Raw genomic sequence first — 21,770 nt, forward strand, 5'->3', positions numbered from 1 at the left:
AGAATATATGCATATATGCATAATAACTATGCATCAAACTCCCAGGCAAATAATGAGAAAACACCAAATCTGTATCTACAGCCATAGCTAATAATTGTTCTACAATATACTATTTGTATTTGTTAATTAGACTCCCATTTGTCACATTCCATAACATATCATAGTATCATACAAAGTTAAGCATAGGCTACTCTGTTATAACTCTATTATTAGCCAGTAGCCTAAAAGAGTATTTCATTCGGGGTTTTTTATTATCCAGAAAATAATGGGCAATAGGCCAATTGCCTCGTATTTATTTGCATTCCAAATAGGCCCACAAATTTTTTGTTACGAACAACTGAAACTCTGAAACTCAAATGAGATGTTCCCCTCGTGAAATCTGCCAGCTGGCCCTTTAAGAAGACTGAACAGTGGAGTCAAACTACAAGGCTCTCCTTTTATCTACCTGATCCAACTACTAGGTTACTGGTTTCTACTAGTCCCTGATTGGTTGCCCGAACAAATCTTCTTGAGTTGGTTGCGTCAAGCTTGAAGCTGACAGGATGCTGAGATCAGAGGGCGAATTCAACGAAGTCTGATTCCAACCTTGCTGCCTTGATTGAGGACATATTTGATCAGAATACTGTCACTTTAGTGCATGTCGGCCTTGCTTGTAAAGGAGGAATTGCATTATGAGCTCGTCTGCGCTTGTTAGCGTGAACATTTCTGTCTTTTGAATGAATATTGCCTGGCTGAAAGCAAACCTGCGCTGTGGACACAAAAGCTCTGACATTGCGAGTTGATGCAGTGCTTGCTGTGGGAGATCCTTTCAAGTAATTCGGCGAATCCGATGTCCAAAGAGAACCACTTCTCTCCCGGTCTGTCCGGTGCGTAAAAGCGGGCACGGTGTCTCTCCAAACTCCACTCTGAGAGCAGTTATCGGAATGAAAAACAAAATATGCTTTTTGCGATTTTGCTGAATTTTACAAGGGGATTATCTAGTGCCTACCTGCTTACTTGTCTGCCTATTTGGGTCACTTGCTTAGCTCCAACTCGTTTTGTTTTTATTAGGCTACAGATTCCTGGGTTGTTGAATTCATCGTTATCCTTCCTTCATGTCGCATTGGAATAACTTCATCTATCATGGATTTTCTTTTCTTTACAAAGTCACTGTTTAGCCTCCGTTTAGACATCCTATAGATTCGGACACTTTAGAGTGCAATCGAACCCGCGTAGCAGCGCAACACCAGGAGGGGAACATGGACAGAAATGCCCCAGACGGACCGTTGCTGGATGACTTGAGCAAACTCACGGACGAGGAGCTCTCTAGGCTCGGAAAAGATGAGCTCATCAGGAGGCTACGGAGAACGGATAACGAGAAAATGAACTTAATGGTGGATCACGGGAACATGAGGAAAGACGTGAACCGGAGACTACAGGTCCACCTTCACGAGATCCGCAGCCTCAAGGAGATCAACCAGAAGCTACAGGACGACAACCACGAGCTCCGGGAGCTCTGCTGTTTCCTGGACGACGACAGGCAGAAGGGCAAGAAGCTGTCCCGGGAGTGGCAACACTTCGGCCGCTACACCGCCGGATCGATGTGGCAGGATGTCGAGGTGTACCATCAGAAGCTGAAGGATCTGGAAGCCAACCAGGACTCTGTGATGCGGGAGAACCTGGAACTGAAGGAGATCATTCTGATGCTGGAGGAGGAGAGGAACGGAGCCGGGTCACGGAGCTCGATAGACTCCCAGTCCAGCCTGACCAACCTGAACGGGGGCACCAGAACCATTAGGGACGTCGGGGACGGGAGTAGTACCTCCAGCACCGGCAGTGCCGGTAGTCCTGACCACAACCACATACACACGCCGGCCGAGGGGAAGATAGCGTCCCTGCGGAGGTCTATGGACGACCTGTCGCCGGTGTCACACATCCACAGGAGCATCCCTAATGAACTGCATGGTGAGTCCATAGAAAGACATAAAATCCTATGCATTATAGAATATGTGTGGGTGAGTTTCCCTACAGAGTGCAACAAGACCCCCAACTTGTGCAGTGCACCTTATTATTGAAGATGATGGGAATCTTCATTTTATAGACTACATCTTTAGTTTGATATATAGGACTCCAATGTGTGGCTGGTTGGTAGGGGGCCTAGTGCTGTCCTTGAATTCAGATGTATTAAATGTATAGCCTACAGATATTAGCCATTCTGAAATCTGCCCTAGCTGGCTGTGTGAGTAGAGAAAGTGAATGAGAGTTTAATATGCAAATAGCCAAGAACACAAGTTACTTGTAAGTGTGTGATATAATTGGTTTGAACTGAAGTCCTGCCCAAAAAACATACATTAGGGGTACTTTTGAGTCTTGTAGGGCACTATATAGTGAGCCATCTGGGACACACCCTAGAATTATAGAACCCCACTTGTCACACTGATGCCCTTAACTCACACCTCTGACATCAGAGTGTCCCAGTGACATCATGATAAAAGCAGTCTTATCAGGAAGGAGTCAGGCCAGTTTGGAACATGCCCAGGCCATCATGACCTCCTGACCTGTTAATGGTCCACAAGGAGACATGGAGAGTCCGATAAGGACCTATCACCCCAAAACCAGACAGTCTTAAAACAATGTCCCTCCCACCTTTGAATGTGGTCTGCATTTCAATCTAATCTGTGCACCCATAACCACACCTTGCACTGTATCGTATGTCATATCACAAGAGACTCATGTGCAACCTAATGTAAAATGTGACAAATGCTTATTTATCGGTTCATGATCAGCTAGTATGCTATACATAAACACCTCCTTGGAAGGTGAACTAGGCCTTTCTGTCATGCCCTGTTACATAGTAATAACATGGTGGCTGACTGGGTTCAGAGGACGTTTACATTACTGCTGCTGTTAGTGTTGAGTGGTAGATAAGAGATGTAGAGATATGTGGATGTGGGTATTTCCAGTGGGTTCCCACCCTCACCCCTCCACACACCCTGACCACCAAGGTACAGTACTAGTCAAAAGTTTGGACACACCTACTCATTCCAGGGTTTTTCTTTATTTTTACTATTTTCTACATTGTAGAAGAATAGTGAAGACATCAGAACTATGAAATAACACATATGGAATCATGTAGTAACCAAAAACAAATCAAAATATATTTTATATTTGAGATTCTTCAAAGTAGCCACCCTTTGCCTTGATGACAGCTTTGCACACGCTTGGCATTCTCTCAACCAGCTTCACCTGGAATGCTTTTCCAACAGTCTTGAAGGAGTTCCCACATATGCTAAGCACTTGTTGGCTGCTTATCCTTCACTCTGCGGTCCAACTCATCCCAAACCATCTCAATTAGATGCGTTTTGGGTCATTGTCCTGTTGAAAAACAAATTATAGTCCCACTAAGTGCAAACCAGGTGGGATGACGTATCTCTGCAGAATGCTGTGGTAGCCATGCTGGTTAAGTGTGCCTTGAATTCTAAATAAATCACAGACTGTCACCTGCAAAGCACTCCCACACCATCACACCTCCTCCATGCTTCACGGTGGGAACCACACCGTGGTTTTTATTTAAAAAAACATGAATTTGACTGTAGCTTACAGGCAGCTCGGTGGTGCGTCAAATTCTGTATTTCATATTACAGTACACTGACTGTAATATACATACAGTATCAAAGCAAGTACTGTGTAATGACACCCAGTACCACACTAAAATGTATTATATTATACTGTAAAAAAAACAAATTGCTACCATAATCTGAATAAAAGAATGATTGAATGAATGGGTTCATTGAGGGGAGGGGTTTGTATTTTACAGTATTTTACTGTAATTACAAGGGATTGGTGAGAGCAGGTGGGCTGCTAGGTCAAGTGTTTACACATTACAGTACATTAACCACTTATGAGTTAAGTTGGTACAACAATCTCACTCATCGGTGCAACAAATATATCCTCTTACAAGGCACGCCTCAAAATATGTTAATGAGCAAGAAACAACAATACCATGCACCCACTAGTGGTCAAAAGGTTTTTGGCTCTCCCAAAATTCCAGTACCATTGGAACTACAGCAATTCTTTCCACGCCCACAACATTTTCCCACAATGCACCATAATTTACAGTATGCAGCAGTAAAACGTTTCAGAGTATTTTACTGTTGATAATTCCCCAAATTAGTGTATAATTTACAGTTTTCTGTTACAGTGCACTGCCCGAGCTCTGCAAACTGTCCATATGTTGACATGTTAAGTAGGACCCACGCCAGGCCTCATAGTAGTCAAACTGTATTCAACTTTTAGACAAGCTGTGTTTAACTTCATAGTAATCTAGCTGTGTTGAAAAGTTGAAAGGACCCAGTCTGCTAATGGATCCTCCCTATAAACCGAGTCTTTATCTTATCTTAGATATGCACTTATCGCTATCCACTGCTCTCCACTCACTCCTTCTAAATTACCTCTATCCTATCTTTCCACTACTCCCTACTCCCTCAACCCCTGTTTTCACCAGATGATAAACTCTGTAGCCCAGATGATACTCTTACAGTAAGGACAGTTGGCTGGACATACATCACATCAAATCAGCTACAGTACAGACTGTCTCGTCAATACAGCTACAGTACAGTCTGTCTCGTCAATACAGCTACAGTACAGACTGTCTCGTCAATACAGCTACAGTACAGTCTGTCTCGTCAATACAGCTACAGTACAGACTGTCTCGTCAATACAGCTACAGTACAGTCTGTCTCGTCAATACAGCTACAGTACAGACCATCTCCTTCATACAGCTACAGTACAGACCATCTCCTTCAATACAGCTACAGTACAGACAGTCTCCTTCATACAGCTACAGTACAGACCATCTCCTTCAATACAGCTACAGTACAGACTGTCTCGTCAGTACAGCTACAGTACAGACCATCTCGTCAATACAGCTACAGTACAGACCATCTCGTCAATACAGCTACAGTACAGACCATCTCGTCAATACAGCTACAGTACAGACCATCTCGTCAATACAGCTACAGTACAGACTGTCTCCTCAATACAGCTACAGTACAGACCATCTCGTCAATACAGCTACAGTACAGACCATCTCGTCAATACAGCTACAGTACAGACCATCTCGTCAATACAGCTACAGTACAGACCATCTCGTCAATACAGCTACAGTACAGACTGTCTCCTCAATACAGCTACAGTACAGACTGTCTCCTCAATACAGCTACAGTACAGACAGTCTCCTCAATACAGCTACAGTACAGACAGTCTCGTCAATACAGCTATAGTACAGTCTGTCTCCTCAATACAGCTACAGTACAGACAGTCTCGTCAATACAGCTACAGTACAGTCTGTCTCCTCAATACAGCTACAGTACAGTCTGTCTCCTCAATACAGCTACAGTACAGACTATCTCCTTAATACAGCTACAGTACAGACCATCTCCTTAATACAGCTACAGTACAGACTATCTCCTTAATACAGCTACAGTACAGACCATCTCCTTAATACAGCTACAGTACAGACCATCTCCTTAATACAGCTACAGTACAGACTATCTCCTTAATACAGCTACAGTACAGACCATCTCCTTAATACAGCTACAGTACAGACTATCTCCTTAATACAGCTACAGTACAGACCATCTCCTTAATACAGCTACAGTACAGACTATCTCCTTAATACAGCTACAGTACAGACTATCTCCTTAATACAGCTACAGTACAGACCATCTCCTTAATACAGCTACAGTACAGACTATCTCCTTAATACAGCTACAGTACAGACCATCTCCTTCAATACAGCTACAGTACAGACTGTCTCGTCAGTACAGCTACAGTACAGACCATCTCGTCAATACAGCTACAGTACAGACCATCTCGTCAATACAGCTACAGTACAGACTGTCTCCTCAATACAGCTACAGTACAGACCATCTCGTCAATACAGCTACAGTACAGACCATCTCGTCAATACAGCTACAGTACAGACCATCTCGTCAATACAGCTACAGTACAGACCATCTCGTCAATACAGCTACAGTACAGACTGTCTCCTCAATACAGCTACAGTACAGACCATCTCGTCAATACAGCTACAGTACAGACTGTCTCCTCAATACAGCTACAGTACAGACAGTCTCCTCAATACAGCTACAGTACAGACCATCTCCCTAATACAGCTACAGTACAGACCGTCTCCTTAATACAGCTACAGTACAGACTATCTCCTTAATACAGCTACAGTACAGACCGTCTCCTTAATACAGCTACAGTACAGACTATCTCCTTAATACAGCTACAGTAAAGACCATCTCCTTAATACAGCTACAGTACAGACTGAGACAGTATGTGTGTCTTTTTTGTCCATGTGGCTAAGGCTAATCAATGTGTTTGTGTCCCAAATGGCACCCTATTTCCTATTTAGTCCACTACTTTTGACCATCTATGGGTATGCCCTATGGGCCCTGGTCAAAAGTAATGCACTACTAGGGAATAGGGTGCCATTTGGAACGCATCCAATGTGTGAAATTTGCAGTGTCAGGTCTGTGACTGGCTGGTGATCGCTGTGACAAAGCCATTGTTACAGTGGGCATACAGCCCTGCATGTGGCCTTTGTTAATAATACTCTGATGGACAAACTGTATTGATCATAGTGCCATTGTTGTGTGAATAGTAATGTGCTCTGGTTTTGGCACAAGCTGCTCGGTCAGAGCCTGGCTGGCTGTTGTATTCTGGTTGGTTCATTGTCACAGTGTCATAACGGGTGTAGACTAACAGTGAAATTCTTTCCCCACCAAGACTAATGTTCTCCTCCAGCATTCTCTCACCTGTGTGTGATGCAGTGGTCATGGTGGGGTCAATCAAAGAGTTATAGCCACTTTATTGGTTCTCTCTGCTCTCTGGCCTATTAAATCAGCCACTGAAGCTGAGGGGAACGAGGTGCCACAGTGTCGCTGTCAGTTTTACCCACTGCTTTTATTTACTAGCCGGGTCATGTGGGAGGGTTATCAGTCACAGTTTTAGACTCTCTCTGTGTGTGTGCGTGCGTGCGTGTGTGTGTGTTTGCGTGCGTGCCTGCGTGCGCGTGCGTGCGTGTGTGTAGAGGGATATGTACGGTGAGAGAGCCCACTTGTTGAGATTAGTTCGACTATAAATTCAGAGGATTCATTCCAGCGCTGCCTCAGAGGAAAAGGCTTTGCGCCGGGCACTCTCTCTCACAGCAGTGTGTGTGTTATACTCTCCTCTCATCTTAAAAGTGGCAGTCAGCCCTCCTACAGTTACAGTGTGTGTGTGTGTGTGTGTTATACACTAACCGGACAGTTTACTAGGTACACTTTTCCCCTTTACCCTACAGACAGTGAGTCATGTGGCCATGGCTTGCTATATAAATCAGGCAGACAGGCATCAAGGCATTAAGTTACTGTTCGATTGAATGTTAGAATGGGCAAATCAAGTGACCTAAGCGACTTTGAGTGTGGAACGTTGGTCGGTGCCAGGGAGGCCAGATCCAGTATCTCAGAAACGACCGCCCTCCTGGGCTTTTCACGCATGACAGTGTTTAGGTTTTACAGAGAGTGGTGCGTCAAACAAAAAATATCCAGTCAGCGGCCGTCATGTGGAATAAAACAGCTTGTTGATGAGAGAGGTCAAAGGAGAATGGCAAGAATTGTGCAATCTAACAGGTGGGCCACAAACAGGCAAATAACGGGGCAGAACAACAGTGGTGTGCAGAACGGCATCTGGGAACACACAACTCATTGATCATTGTCACAGATGGGCTATTGCAGCAGACGACCACGCCAGGTTCCACTCCTATCAGCTTAAACAAGAAGAAACGTCTCCAGTGGGCACCCGATCACCAACACTGGACAACTGAGGAGTGGAAAAACATGGCCTGGAAAATGACAGTGAGTTCAGTTGACTTGACCGACCTGGTCAGTCCCCAGACCTCAACCCAATAGAGTATGTTTGGGATGAGATGGAACGGGCTGTTCACAGCATGAATGTACCGCCGTCCAATCTGCAGCATAGACCAACATCCCTGTGGAACGTTTCCGACAGCCTGAAGAATTCAGGCCTGTTCTATCGCAAAGGTGGCACGCCGTGTGTGAGACCATCTTATATACAACCTACCGTACACCACTAAGGTGCTTGTCAATCAGCAAGTACACAGCTTTATGTTTATTTATGACTAAAACACATCACTGGACTAAAAGCTTACAGTTGTTCTCATGAGACTAAACAGGATTCTCTCTGAAAAGGGTTCTCTCTCCATCCATCTTGCTTTTTGTTGTCTCTTCTACAGTCTGGGAATTGCAATGACTTCACTATTTGGTTCTATTGTTCTTAAGCTTTCCCACTCACTTATGTACTTTAGAAGTTGTTTTAATCATTTCATAATGATGATCAGGAATAATAACCTGTCCATAACAACATTGCCTTTCAGGAAATGGTTTGGTCGTAGCGGATAACTGGCTAAATATTTTCCCCTACTCTGTTCACTTCACACCGTTTTGAGGTGATTAGACAGTCTACATAGTTGGCAGTGCAGTGATAACTCTTATCTTGTCTGGAGAGAGGGGAGGTTGACTTTGGCTGAGACACCCAGCAGTACAGTGGGGAGGTGTGGTGGGGCCCTGAAAGCACTGAGCTTTGTTGGGTTGTGTCTGATTATTGTACCTCCGTTAGGGCAGAATCATCAGTATTCAGTAATACTGTACTTTTAATGCACCTTGAGATATTTTTGGTGCATGGGTTACGGTTGCTCTTAGGACTATGGTGTGTTTGGTTGACTTTGCCTCTTGGTTTGGTCCTCCTGTTTAATGGTCCTGGTGGAACACTTGTGCTGTTAAGCTGTGTGCTCTGTGTTATGGCTCTGTGTGCTCTGTGTTATGGCTCTGTGTGCTCTGTGTTATGGCTCTGTGTTATGGCTCTGCGTTATGGCCCTGTGGGCTCTGTGTTATGGCTCTGTGGGCTCTGTGTTATGGCTCTGTGGGCTCTGTGTTATGGCTCTGTGTGCTCTGTGTTATGGCTCTGTGGGCTCTGTGTTATGGCTCTGTGTTATGGCTCTGTGTTATGGCTCTGTGTGCTCTGTGTTATGGCTCTGTGGGCTCTGTGTTATGGCTCTGTGTGCTCTGTGTTATGGCTCTGCGTTATGGCTCTGTGGGCTCTGTGTTATGGCTCTGTGGGCTCTGTGTTATGGCTCTGTGGGCTCTGTGTTATGGCTCTGTGTGCTCTGTGTTATGGCTCTGCGTTATGGCTCTGTGGGCTCTGTGTTATGGCTCTGTGGGCTCTGTGTTATGGCTCTGTGTTATGGCTCTGTGTTATGGCTCTGTGTTATGGCTCTGTGGGCTCTGTGTTATGACTCTGTGGGCTCTGTGTTATGGCTCTGTGAGCTCTGTGTTATGACTCTGTGGGCTCTGTGTTATGGCTCTGTGGGCTCTGTGTTATGGCTCTGTGTGTGTTTGGTTTTGCCCTGTCTCGGGTCCTGGCTCACTTCCTGGATGATGTGTTTGATCAGGCACTATAGAGTCAGGCTTGGGGGCTGTGTGTGAGGCTATATGGGCCTGTGGAGGTCTTTGTTCAGCCATCTCTGTTGTGTTCAGTTCTGTGCCCTGCTTCCCAGCTGCCCTTCTCCTCCTCCACCCACTACCCCCCAAACTTTTATCAATGGGTCTCTTTCTTTCACCTGCTTACTCACTCACTCACTTACTCACTCATTTACTCTCATTTATTCTCTATCTCTCTCTCTCTTCCCTTGTTGCACTTGTTCGCCCACCCTATCAAGCCCTCTGTCAATTCAATTCAAGGGCTTTATTGGCATGGGAAACATATGTTAACATTGCCAAAGCAAGTGAACTAGATAATAAACAAAAGTGAAATAAACAATACAAATGAACAGGAAACATTACACTCCCAAAAGTTCCAAAAATAATAAAGACATTTCAAATGTCATATCAAGTGCAAAAGGGAAAATAAATAAACATAATATGGGTTGTATTTACAATGGTGTTTGTTCTTCCCTGGTTTCCCTTTTCTTGTGGCAACAGGTCACACATCTTGCCACTGTGATGGCACACTGTGGTATATCACCCAGTAGATATGGGAGTTTATCACAAATGGGTTTGTTTTCGAATTCTTTGTGAATCTGTGTAATCTGAGGGAAACATGTGTCTCTAATATGGTCATACATTGGGCAGGAGGTTAGGAAGTGCAGCTCAGTCTCCATATCATTTTGTGGGCAGTGTGCACATAGCCTGTCTTCTCTTGAGAGCCAGGTCTGCCTTCTACGGCCTTTCTCAATAGCAAGGCTATGCTCACTGAATCTGTACATAGTAAAAGCTTTCCTTAATTTTGGATCAGTCACAGTGGCCAGGTATTCTGCCAATGTGTACTCTCTGTTCAGGGCCAAATAGCATTCTAGTTTGCTCTGTTTTTTTGTTAATTAGTTTTGTACAGTAATTCTATTTTAGTTTTCTCATGATTTGGTTGGGTCTAATTGTGTTGCTGCGTTGCCCCTCTCTTTCTCTTTCCCTCACTTCCCCTGTTGCACTTGTCCTCCTCTGTCCAAACTCTGAACCCCCCCTTTCTCTGCCTGTTGCACTCAGTGTCTCTCCCATTCTCCCCCCACTCTTTCTTTGGTTCCCACTAGTGTTGTCATGTTACCAACATTGTACTAATGATACGATACCAAGCCAAGTATCACGATACCGAGTATGGGGGAGGGGGGGGTTGTTTTTCTACTCAATGCAACACATTGATTTTAACTTCACACTCTTCAGTGTATAATAGAATGCTGCATAGAATGGCTGATTTGCTCATATTTTCAAAGGCCTACATGTAATTTGGCTGGAGGAATGGGAGGAAGGAATATACAGTACATGCATAATAATATGTAAGCCATTGTGGCAGTAAGGGGACATCTTGTCTTGGAGCTCTACAGACAATTCCTTCTACCTCATGGCTTGGTTTTTGCTCTGACATGCACTGTCAACTGTGGGACCTTATATAGACAGGTGTGTGCCTTTCCAAATCATGTTCAATCAAATCAATTTACCCCAGGTGAACTCCAATCAAGTTGTAGAAACATCTCAAGGATGATCAATGGAAACAGGATGCACCTGAGCTCAATTTCGAGCCTCATAGCAAAGGGTCTGAATACTTATGTAAATAAGGTATTTCAGTTTTTATTTGTAATACATTTGCAAATATTTCTAAAAACCTGTTTTCGCTTTGTCATTATGGGGTATTGTGTGTAGATCGCTGTGTGTAGATCGGTATGTTTTTATTTCATCCATTTTAGAATAAGGCTGTAACGTAACAACATGTGGCACAAGTCAAGTGATCTGAATACTTTCGGAAGGCACTGTAGATCAGGCTTACATTAGGTCTATATGAATGCTACATTTTGAAGCACATCTCATGATCAGCAGACCCTTCTCCTTTTTTCCTGTGTCAATCAAATGTGCCTGGACCTAATGGCAAGATACAAGGTTGTTAGCTAGCTAGGTAACATGACTAAACATGTTTATTAACATTGAGAGAGAGCAAAAGAGAGAGAGAGAGAGAGAGAGAGCAAAAGAGAGAGAGAGAGCAAAAGAGAGAGAGAGCGAGTGAGAGAGAGAGAGAGAGCAAGAGAGAGAGAGAGAGAGAGCGGGAGAGAGAGCAAAAGAGAGAGAGAGAGAGAGAGAGAGCGAGAGAGAGAGCAAAAGAGAGAGAGAGAGAGAGAGAGAGAGAGAGAAAAAGAGAGAGAGAGAGAGTGAGAGAGAGAGAGAGAGAGAGCAAGAGAGAGAGAGAGAGAGCAAAAGAGAGAGAGAGAGAGAGAGAGCAAAAGGCCTGACTGAGGGGTTTGGCTGTGTCCTGTTTCTCCCTCCCAGGCCTGAGTGTTGACTGTCTCTCTCTGGCTAGCTGGGTTGGCGATGGAGAGAGCTTAAACCATGGCAAATCAAATCCTTTCTCATACATAATGTATTTGACCAAGGTCTAAAGGCAATCTGCACAATGCCAAGCGCAGGCCCCACCCTTGTGAACAACCAAGGATACCTCTCTCGAGATAAGACTTTTTACAGTGGCTCTTATCAGTTGGCGAAGAGTTTGAATTTGAATCTAGGTAGCTTTAACTAACACATACCTGACATTGGTGACATTCTCTATAAAACGTCCTTCAGTAACACAGGAGACAGTTAGTCCTAGTATGCGTCTGTTTGTTTGAATAAACACACCGGTGGTTTTCATTGAAATGTTACACCATCTAGGTCACTTCCTCATTAACTATACAGTAGCGTTATGGATTCACCAACTCACGTTATAATGATGGCTCAATGTGAGAAACCCGTCTCTCGCCTGCACACTGAGTTTAGTTAGGATGTTGAGCTGAAACATTTGTGCGTTATGAACCCCTGTGGCAGATCAAAATAAATAAAATATCTGGGGAAAAATGAATAATCCAGATTATTTCTTGATTGCAGAAATCTGATTCAGTATTTTTGAAAGAATTTCTTGACCTAAATGGGAGCATTAACCTTGAAAGATTGAACATTGAGTCTATTCAAACATCCCATGACCTACAGTATGTACAGTAATAGGAGAATGTGGCCTGGCTTGAACCCTCAACAGTAAATACTGTAGTCTTATGTTCTCCTATGAACCATGTCACCATATGGCACTGTTAAGTCTCAGAATAAACAGTCTTTGGATTTATATAAAACATGTGGATGTCAATTTATGGACCTCATCTACGCTGAAGCTATTTATCCTAAATCTGATGTTGGTTTCCAGCCAAGTGATAATCCTCATGATGTTGACAGTAGGGATGGTGCCAGGTTTCCTCCAGATGTGACACTTGGCATTCAGGCCAAAGAGTTCAATCTTGGTTTCATCAGACCAGAGAATCTTGTTTTGGGGGCTTCCGAGTGGCACTGTGGTCTAAGGCACTGCATCGCAGTGCTAGAGGCGTCACTACAGACCCTGGTTTGATTCCAGGCTGTATCACAACCGTCCGTGATTGGGAATCCCATAGGGCGGCGCACAATTGGCCCAGTGTCATCTGGGTTAGGGTTTGGCCGGGGTAGGCCGTCTGTCACGTTCCTGACCTGTTTTCTGTTAGTTTTTGTATGTGTTAGTTGGTCAGGACGTGAGTTTGGGTGGGCAGTCTATGTTTTCTGTTTCTATGTTGGTTTAATGGGTGACCTGATATGGCTCTCAATTAGAGGCAGGTGGTTTTCATTTCCTCTGATTGAGAGTCATATTAAGGTAGGTGTTTTCACACTGTTTGTTGTGGGTGGTTGTCTCCTGTGTCTGTGTATGTCGTTGCGCCACACGGGACTGTTTTTGGTTTGTTTGTATGTTCGTTCTTTTATGTAGTCAGTTTCCCCTGTTCATGCGTTCTTCGTGTTTCATGTAAGATCGTCGTCCAGGTCTGTCTACGTCGTTTATTGTTTTGTAGTTTGTTAAAGTGTTGTGGTGTTTTCCGTTTTGTAAATAAATATTATGTCGAATTCAAACGCTGCATTTTGGTTCAATCCCTGCTCCTCCTCTTCGAATGAAGAGGAGGAGGAAAGTCGTTACAGAACCACCCACCAATCCAGAACCAAGCAGCAGAAGTTTGAGCAGTGGAACACTAAACAGGAGTCTTGGACATGGGAAGAAGTCTTGGAGGGAAAAGGACACTGGGCACATATTGGGGAATATCGCCGCGCTTGTGAAGAGATGGAGGCAGCGAGAGCCCAAGAGCGGTGGTATGAGGAGGCAGCAAGGAGACGTGGCTGGAAGCCGGAAAATCAAGCTCAAGACCGGAAATATGAAGGTACGCGGCTAGCAAGGAAGCCCGAGAAGAAACCCCAAACATTTCTTGGGGGGGGGGGAGGCTAAGAGGTAGTGGGCCAAGGGCAGGTAGGAGACCTGCGCCCACTTCCCAGGCTAACCGTGGAGAGCGGGAGTACGGGCAGACACCGTGTTACGCAGTAGAGCGCACGGTGTCTCCTGTACGTGTGCATAGCCCGGTGCGGGTTATTCCACCTCCCCGCACTGGTAGGGCTAGATCGAGCATTGAGCCGGATGTCATGAAGCCGGCCCTACATATCTGGCCAACAGTACGTCTCCTCGGGCCGGCATACATGGCACCAGCCTTACGCATGGTGTCCCCGGTTCGCCTACATAGCCCGGTGCGGGTTATTCCACCTCCCCGCACTGGTCGGGCGATGGGGAGCATTCAGCCAGGTAAGGTTGGGCAGGCTCAGTGCTCAAGGGAGCCAATACGCCTGCACGGTCCGGTATTTCCGGCGCCACCTCTCCGCCCCAGCCCAGTACCACCAGTGCCTACACCACGCACCAGGCTTCCAGTGCGTTTCCAGAGCCCTGTGCCTCCTCCACGCACTCTCCCTATGGTGCGTGTCTCCAGCCCAGTGCCTCCAGTTCCGGCACCACGCACTAAGCCACCTGTGCGTCTCCAGAGCCCTGTACGCACTGTTCCTTCTCCCCGCACTCGCCCTGATGTGCGTGCCCTCAGCCCGGTACCTCCAGTTCCGGTACCACGCACCAGGCCTATAGTGCGCATTGAGAGTCCAGTGTGCCCTGTTGTTGTTCCCCGCACTAGCCTGAAGGTGTGTGTCCTTAGCCCGGTACCTCCAGTTCCGGTACCACGCACCAGGCCTACAGTGCGTCTCATCCGGCCAGAGCCATCCGTCTCACCAGCGCCATCTGAGCCATCCGTCTCCCCAGTGCCGTCTGAGCCATCCGTCTGCCCAGTGCCGTCTGAGCCATCCGTCTGCCCAGTGCCGTCTGAGCCATCCGTCTGCTCAGTGCCGTCTGAGCCATCCGTCTGTCCAGTGCCGTCTGAGCCATCCGTCTGCCCAGTGCCGTCTGAGCCATCCGTCTGCCCAGTGCCGTCTGAGCCATCCGTCTGCCCAGTGCCGTCTGAGCCATCCATCTGCCCAGTGCCGTCTGAGCCATCCGTCTGCCCAGTGTCGTTTGAGCCGCCCGTCTGTCCCGAGCCGTCAGAGCCGTTAGTCAGTCAGGAGCTGCTAGAGCCATTCGTCAGTCAGGATCTGCCAGAGCCGCCAACCAGACAGGATCTGCCAGAGCCGCCAACCAGACAGGATCTGCCAGAGCCGCCAACCAGACAGGATCTGCCAGAGCCGCCAACCAGACAGGATCTGCCAGAGCCGTCAGCCAGCCATGAGCGTCCAGAGCCGTCAGCCAGCCATGAGCGTCCAGAGCGGTCAGCCAGCCATGAGCGTCCAGAGCCGTCAGCCAGCCATGAGCGTCCAGAGCCGTCAGCCAGCCATGAGCGTCCAGAGCAGTCAGCCAGCCATGAGCGTCCAGAGCCGTCAGCCAGCCATGAGCGTCCAGAGCCGTCAGCCAGCCATGAGCTGTCCCTCAGCCCAGAGCGGCTATTTATCCAGAACTGCCCCTCAGTCCAGAGCTGTCTCTCTGTCCGGATCTGCCCTTCAGTCCGGAGTTGCCCCTCTATCCTGAGCTACCTCTCTATCCTGAGCTACCTCTCTATCCAGAGCTATCCCTCTGTCCTGAGCTACCTCTCTATCCTGACCTACCTCTTTGTTTCGAACTATCTCTCTATCCCAGTGCTGTCCCTTGTCCCGGTGCTGCCCCTTGTCTCGATGTTACCCAAAAAATTAAGTGGGTGGAATAGGAGGGTGGTCAGTCGTAGTGGGAAACGTAAGCTGGGATTGACTATGGTGGGGTGGGGACCTCGCCCAGAGCCTGAGCCACCACTGTGGTCAGATGCCCACCCAGACCCTCCCCTAAACTTTGTGCTGGTGCGCCCGGAGTTCGCACCTTAAGGGGGGGGTTATGTCACGTTCCTGACCTGTTTTCTGTTAGTTTTTGTATGTGTTAGTTGGTCAGGACGTGAGTTTGGGTGGGCAGTCTATGTTTTCTGTTTCTATGTTGGTTTAATGGGTGACCTGATATGGCTCTCAATTAGAGGCAGGTGGTTTTCATTTCCTCTGATTGAGAGTCATATTAAGGTAGGTGTTTTCACACTGTTTGTTGTGGGTGGTTGTCTCCTGTGTCTGTGTATGTCGTTGCCCCACACGGGACTGTTTTTGGTTTGTTTGTATGTTCGTTCTTTTATGTAGTCAGTTTCCCTGTTCATGCGTTCTTCGTGTTTCATGTAAGTTCGTCGTCCAGGTCTGTCTACGTCGTTTATTGTTTTGTAGTTTGTTAAAGTGTTGTGGTGTTTTCCGTTTTGTAAATAAATATTATGTCGAATTCGAACGCTGCATTTTGGTTCAATCCCTGCTCCTCCTCTTCGGATGAAGAGGAGGAGGAAAGCCGTTACACCGTCATTGTAAATAATTTTTTCTAAACTGGCTTGCCTAGTTAAATAAAGGTTAAATAAATAAAAATGTTTTTTTATGTTAAAATTAAATGGTCTGAGAGTCTTTAGGTACCTTTTTCAAACTCCAAGTGGGCTGTCATGTGCCTTTTACTGAGGAGTGGCTTCCGCTGGTCACTCTACCATAAAGGCCTGATTGGTCACCTCCCTGACCAAGACCCTTCTCCACTGATTGCTCTGTTTGGCCGGGCGGCCAGCTCTAGTCTTGGTGGTTCTAAACTTCTTCCATTTAAGAATGACGGAGGCCACAGTGTTCTTGGGGACCTTCAATGCTGCAGAGATTTTTTGGTACCCTTCCCCAGATCTGTTCCTCGACACAATCCTGTCTCATAGCTCTACGGACAATTCCTTCGACCTCATGGCTTGGTTTTTGCTCTGACATGCACTGTCAACTGTGGGACCTTATATAGACAGATGTGTGCCTTTCCAAATCATGTCCAATCAATTGGATTTTCCACAGGTGGACTCAATCAAGTTGTAGAAACATCTCAAGGATGATCAATGGAAACAGGATGCACCCGAGCTCAATTTCAAGTCTCATAGCAAAGGGCCTGAATACTTACATAAACAAGGTATTTTTTTTATTTTTTATTTTATGTAATTTGCAAAAATATTGAAAACCTGTTTTCACTTTGTCATAATGGGATATTGTGTGTAGATTGCTGAGGATAATGTTTTTTAAATCCATTTTAGAATAAAGCTGTAACGTAATAAAATGTGGAAAAAGTCAATGGGTCTGAATACTTTCCGAAGGCACTGTATGTGTGGATAGATTTTTTTTAAAGTGTCTGTTTCTGTACATACAGTATTTAATTATTGGTTTCATTCTTCCCACTCACTTAGCCCACCTTGGACCTTAGCGGCATAAATCATTCTGAAACCCACAACGATTAGACTTAATGGGAAAGTCAATACACATCCAGACACAGCAATGAAATTAAAAGCTTTTCAAATATGTCACACTATCCAGCCAGCCAGTCTCGTGCCAAAACTGCTATATACAGCTGTGGCCCTCTTTTTGTGTGCGTTTGTACGCACACACTATAGTGTGTGTCTGTTATTGTTTTACGACAGTCAAATTGTTTGTAAGTCATTGTGGAATGAATCGGCAGTCACGGCCTCTATATTTCTCTCTGACTCTGTAATTCTGTGGCTCTGTTCATCTGGAAAGGCATGAACATTTCAATCAGGAGCGTTCCAGAAAAAAGGCGTCTAGAAATGAGACCATCCAGACCCCCCAGCTAGCCAACCTAGGGACAGAGGGTGCTCAATCTGCCACTCCATTTGGGGCCAGATTGGGTTTTGGGTCCTGTTTCAACTTTCAGATAACATTTCAGCTCCCTCTTCCCACAGAGAGAAGAGAGAGAGAGTTTCCTGGGGTTTCTAGTAGGGGTAGAGGGTGAGAGAGAGAAGAGAGAGAGAGAGAGTCTCTTGGGGTTTCTTGTAGGGGTAGAGGGTGAGAGAGAGAAGAGAGAGAGAGAGTCTCTTGGGGTTTCTTGTAGGGGTAGAGGCTGAGAGAGAGAAGAGAGAGAGAGAGAGAGTCTCTTGGGGTTTCTTGTAGGGGTAGAGGGTGAGAGAGAGGAGAGAGAGAGAGATAGTCTCTTGGGGTTTCTTGTAGGGGTAGAGGGTGAGAGAGAGAAGAGAGAGAGAGAGACAGTCTCTTGGGGTTTCTTGTAGGGGTAGAGGGTGAGAGAGAGAAGAGAGAGAGAGACAGAGTCTCTTGGGGTTTCTTGTAGGGGTAGAGGGTGAGAGAGAGAGAGAGAGTCTCTTGGGGTTTCTTGTAGGGGTAGAGGGTGAGAGAGAGAAGAGAGAGAGAGAAAGTCTCTTGGGGTTTCTTGTAGCGGTAGAGGGTGAGAGAGAGAAGAGAGAGAGAGAGAGTCTCTTAGGGTTTCTTATAGGGGTAGAGGGTGAGAGAGAGAAGAGAGAGAGAGAGAGAGTCTCTTGGGGTTTCTTGTAGGGGTAGAGGGTGAGAGAGAGAAGAGAGAGAGAGTCTCCTGGGGTTTCCAGTACGGGTAGAGGGCACACGTTTACAAGGGATTAGGGCACACATTTACAAAGGGTTAGGGCACACTACGTGGGGTTAGGGAATTCAGTATGGGTGCAAGGCACAGAGAGAGCATCTCCAGAGCCCAGATAAGCTCTATTCTAAAAGGACATCCAACGAGATGATTATTATAGAGGATGAGCATCTGGAGACTGTCAGCTTGGTTTAGATCCTCAGCCTTTTGACTGGTACAGAAGTTAGGGTCTTCAGGCTGAATCCTTATGTTACAACCATACATATAACTGAATATTTCTTTAAAATCTCCCATTGACATCAATGTCTTATTTGCACTAAAGCACAGATCTCAAATTAGTATTAGGCTCTTTGAGTGTTTGGTGGTCATGTTGCTCATTTCTGGATGTGGTATAATCCCATTGTTTTGATCCTTTAAGATCCCATAAGAGCTAGAGGAGTCATTGGCTGCGTCACAAATGGCATCCTATTGCCTATATAGTGTTCTAGCAGTGATCAAAAGTAGTGCACTATATAGGGAATATGACATGAATCCCACATCCATCTTTCAGGAAGCTATATATCTTGTGTGACCATGTAATCTCCATGCCTCATGTATGCCCCAGTACTCACCAGGCCATCCATACCCAGGCCTCTGCTGTGTTGTATAACCCACCATGCCACTACCTGTTTAGTCATGCGTTTTTGGATCAGTAACATGAAACTGCGACCAAGATCAAAGCTTATCCGTCTGCCAAACGTCTATGGGACGTTCTGGAACCAACGGCACAAACCAGAAGCAGATGCGATTTTCCCAGAATTCTGATTATAGAATCAACAAATCAGAACTGCTGAGGATGTGAGCTGGTTTTCTTGAATGTAGCAATGTGGGTACCCAGTTATGTATCTACTGGTATATGTGTCCTACCTACTCTGAGTTTACATAATATCAAGGACACCTTCCTAATGTTGAGTTGCACCCCCCCTCTCCTTTTGCTCTCAGAACAGCCTTCGTTGGGGCATGGACTCTACAAGGTGTTGAAAGCGTTCCACAGGGATGCTGTCCCATGTTGACTCCAATGCTTCCCACGGTTGTGTCAAGTTGACTGGATGTCCTTTGGGTGGTGGACCATTCTTGATACACACAGGAAATGGTTGAGTGTGAAAAACCAAGCAGTGTTGCAGTTCTTGACACAAACTGGTGCGCCTGGCACCTACTACCATACCCCGTTCAAAGGCACTTAAATATTTAGTCTTGCCCATTCTCTCCTCTGAATGGCACACATACACAATCCATGTCTCAATTGTCTCAAAGCTTAAAAATCTTTTTTTAACCTGTCTCCTCCCCTTTATCTACACTGATTGAAGGGGATTTAACAAGTGACATCAATAAGGGATTTCTATCTAAATCCCTGCTGATCAGTCCTCTCTTCAGAAAAGAAGACAATCTGTCTAATGTTTTCACCCACCCTCCCCACACACTCTATTCCCTATATCAGGCCTATTCAGCTGGCAGCCCACGGGCCAGATCCCGTTTATTAATTTATACTGGCCCTTTGATCAATTCTGAACATTAATACATGATCAGAAAAAAAAAATCCCAGTCAAAATCCGATGTTCAGTGCCAAAATGACAAGCACTATGGTGGATGTCTATAGCAGTGGTTCCCAAACTGTAGCAGTGGTCAACCCAAAAAGTAATACAACATATATACAGTACCAGTCAAGAGTTTGGATGAACCTACTTCAAGGTTATAGTTTCTATAAGTTATAGTTTCTTTATTTTGACTATTTTATACATTGTCGAATATTACTGAAGACATCAAAACTATGAAATAACATGGAATATGGAATCATGTAGTAACCAAAACATTTTAGATTCTTCAAAGTAGCCACCCTTTGCCTTGATGACAGCTATGCACACTCTTGGCATTCTCTCAACCAGCTTCATGCGGAATGCTTTTCCAACAGTCATGAAGGAGTTCCCACATATGCTGAGCACTTGTTGGCTGATTTTCCTTCACTCTGCAGTCCAAGTCATCCCAAGCCATCTCAGTTGGGTTGAGGTTGGGTGATTGTGGAGGCCAGGTCATATGATGCAACACTCCATCAGTCACCTTCTTGGTAAAATAGCCCTTACTCAGCCTGGAGGTGTGTTTTGGGTCCTCGTCCTGATAAAAAACAAATGATAGTCCCTCTAAGCGCAAACAAGATGGGATGGCCTATCGCTGCAGAATTCTGTGGTAGCCATACTGGTTAAGTGTGCCTTGAATTCTAAATAAATCATTGACAGTGTAACCAGCAAAGCACCCCCACATGATCACACCTCCTCCTCCATGCTTCACGGTGGGAACCACACATGAGGAGATCATCCGTTCACCTACTCTGCGTCTCACAAAGACACGGCGGTTGGAACCAAAAATCTCACATTTGGACATATTTCCACCAGTCTAATGTCCATTGCTCGTGTTTCTTGGCCCAAGCAAGCCTCTTATTGGTGTCCTTTAGTAGTGTTTTTTCTTTGCAGCATTTTGACTATGAAGGCCTGATTCACGCAGTCTCCTCTGAACAGTTGATGTTGAGATGTGTCTGTTACTTGAACTCTGGGTCTTCCTTTCCTGTGGCGGTCCTCATGAGAGCCAGTTTTATCATAGCGCTTGATGGTTTTTGCGACTTTATTATCTTTTTTTTTACCTTTATTTAACTAGGCAGGTCAGTTAAGAACAAATTCAGAGTTGAAAAGGTACAGAACGGCAGGCAGTCTCAGAGTCAGGGCAGGCAGAGGTCAATAATCCAGTGTGGTGGGACAAGATACAGAATGGCAGACAAGCTCAGGACAGGCAGAATGGTCAAAACAAGGACACCAGGAACTAGAACCAGACAAGCGCAAGGGGAAAACCACTGGTAGGCTTGACGAACAAAACAAACTAGCAACAGACAAACAGAGAACACAGGTATAAATACACTGGGGATAATGGGGAAGATGGGCGACACCTGGAGGTGGGTGGAGACAAGCACAACGACAGGTGAAACAGATCAGGGTGTGACGAACGCATTAAGGAAAGAAATTCCACAAATGAACTTTTAACAAGGCAAACCTGTTAATTGAAATGCATTCCAGGTGACTACCAAGAGTTTGCAAAGCTGTCATCAAGGTAAAGGGTGGCCACTTTGAAGAATCTCAAATATCAAGTATATTTTGATTGAACACTTTTTTTTGTTACTACAGTACCTCATTCATATGTGTAATTTCATAGTTTTGATATCTTCACTATTATTTTAAACCCTGGAATGAGTAGGTGTGTCCAAACTTTTGACAGGTACTGTATATATATTTTTTTCTAAAGGAACTCAGTCCGGCTTTAAACTTACTTTTGAAAGTGCTAATAGTAGAACACACAAGGTGGAATATCCAAATTGGGTAGTGCACCATCAGTTAATC

General features: G+C 45.5%; 1 protein-coding gene across 2 annotated transcripts in view; it reads left to right on the forward strand.

The window, feature by feature from the left end:
- The first annotated feature begins 403 nt into the window (after positions 1-403).
- LOC129812815 (coiled-coil domain-containing protein 85C-A-like) overlaps positions 404-21,770 on the forward strand; it is a 118,102-nt gene continuing 96,735 nt past the window's right edge. Inside the window, exon 1 of one of the 2 annotated variants that reach the window (XM_055864707.1) lies at positions 404-1,944. In XM_055864707.1, the coding sequence (XP_055720682.1) occupies positions 1,239-1,944 (706 nt within the window). In that variant the 5' untranslated portion in view covers positions 404-1,238. The remainder of the gene's footprint in view (positions 1,945-21,770) is intronic. The other variant, XM_055864706.1, reaches the window with a different exon arrangement.

This window comes from Salvelinus fontinalis, chromosome 16 (genome assembly GCF_029448725.1).
Source record: "Salvelinus fontinalis isolate EN_2023a chromosome 16, ASM2944872v1, whole genome shotgun sequence".
In the NCBI taxonomy this organism is placed as follows: domain Eukaryota; kingdom Metazoa; phylum Chordata; class Actinopteri; order Salmoniformes; family Salmonidae; genus Salvelinus; species Salvelinus fontinalis.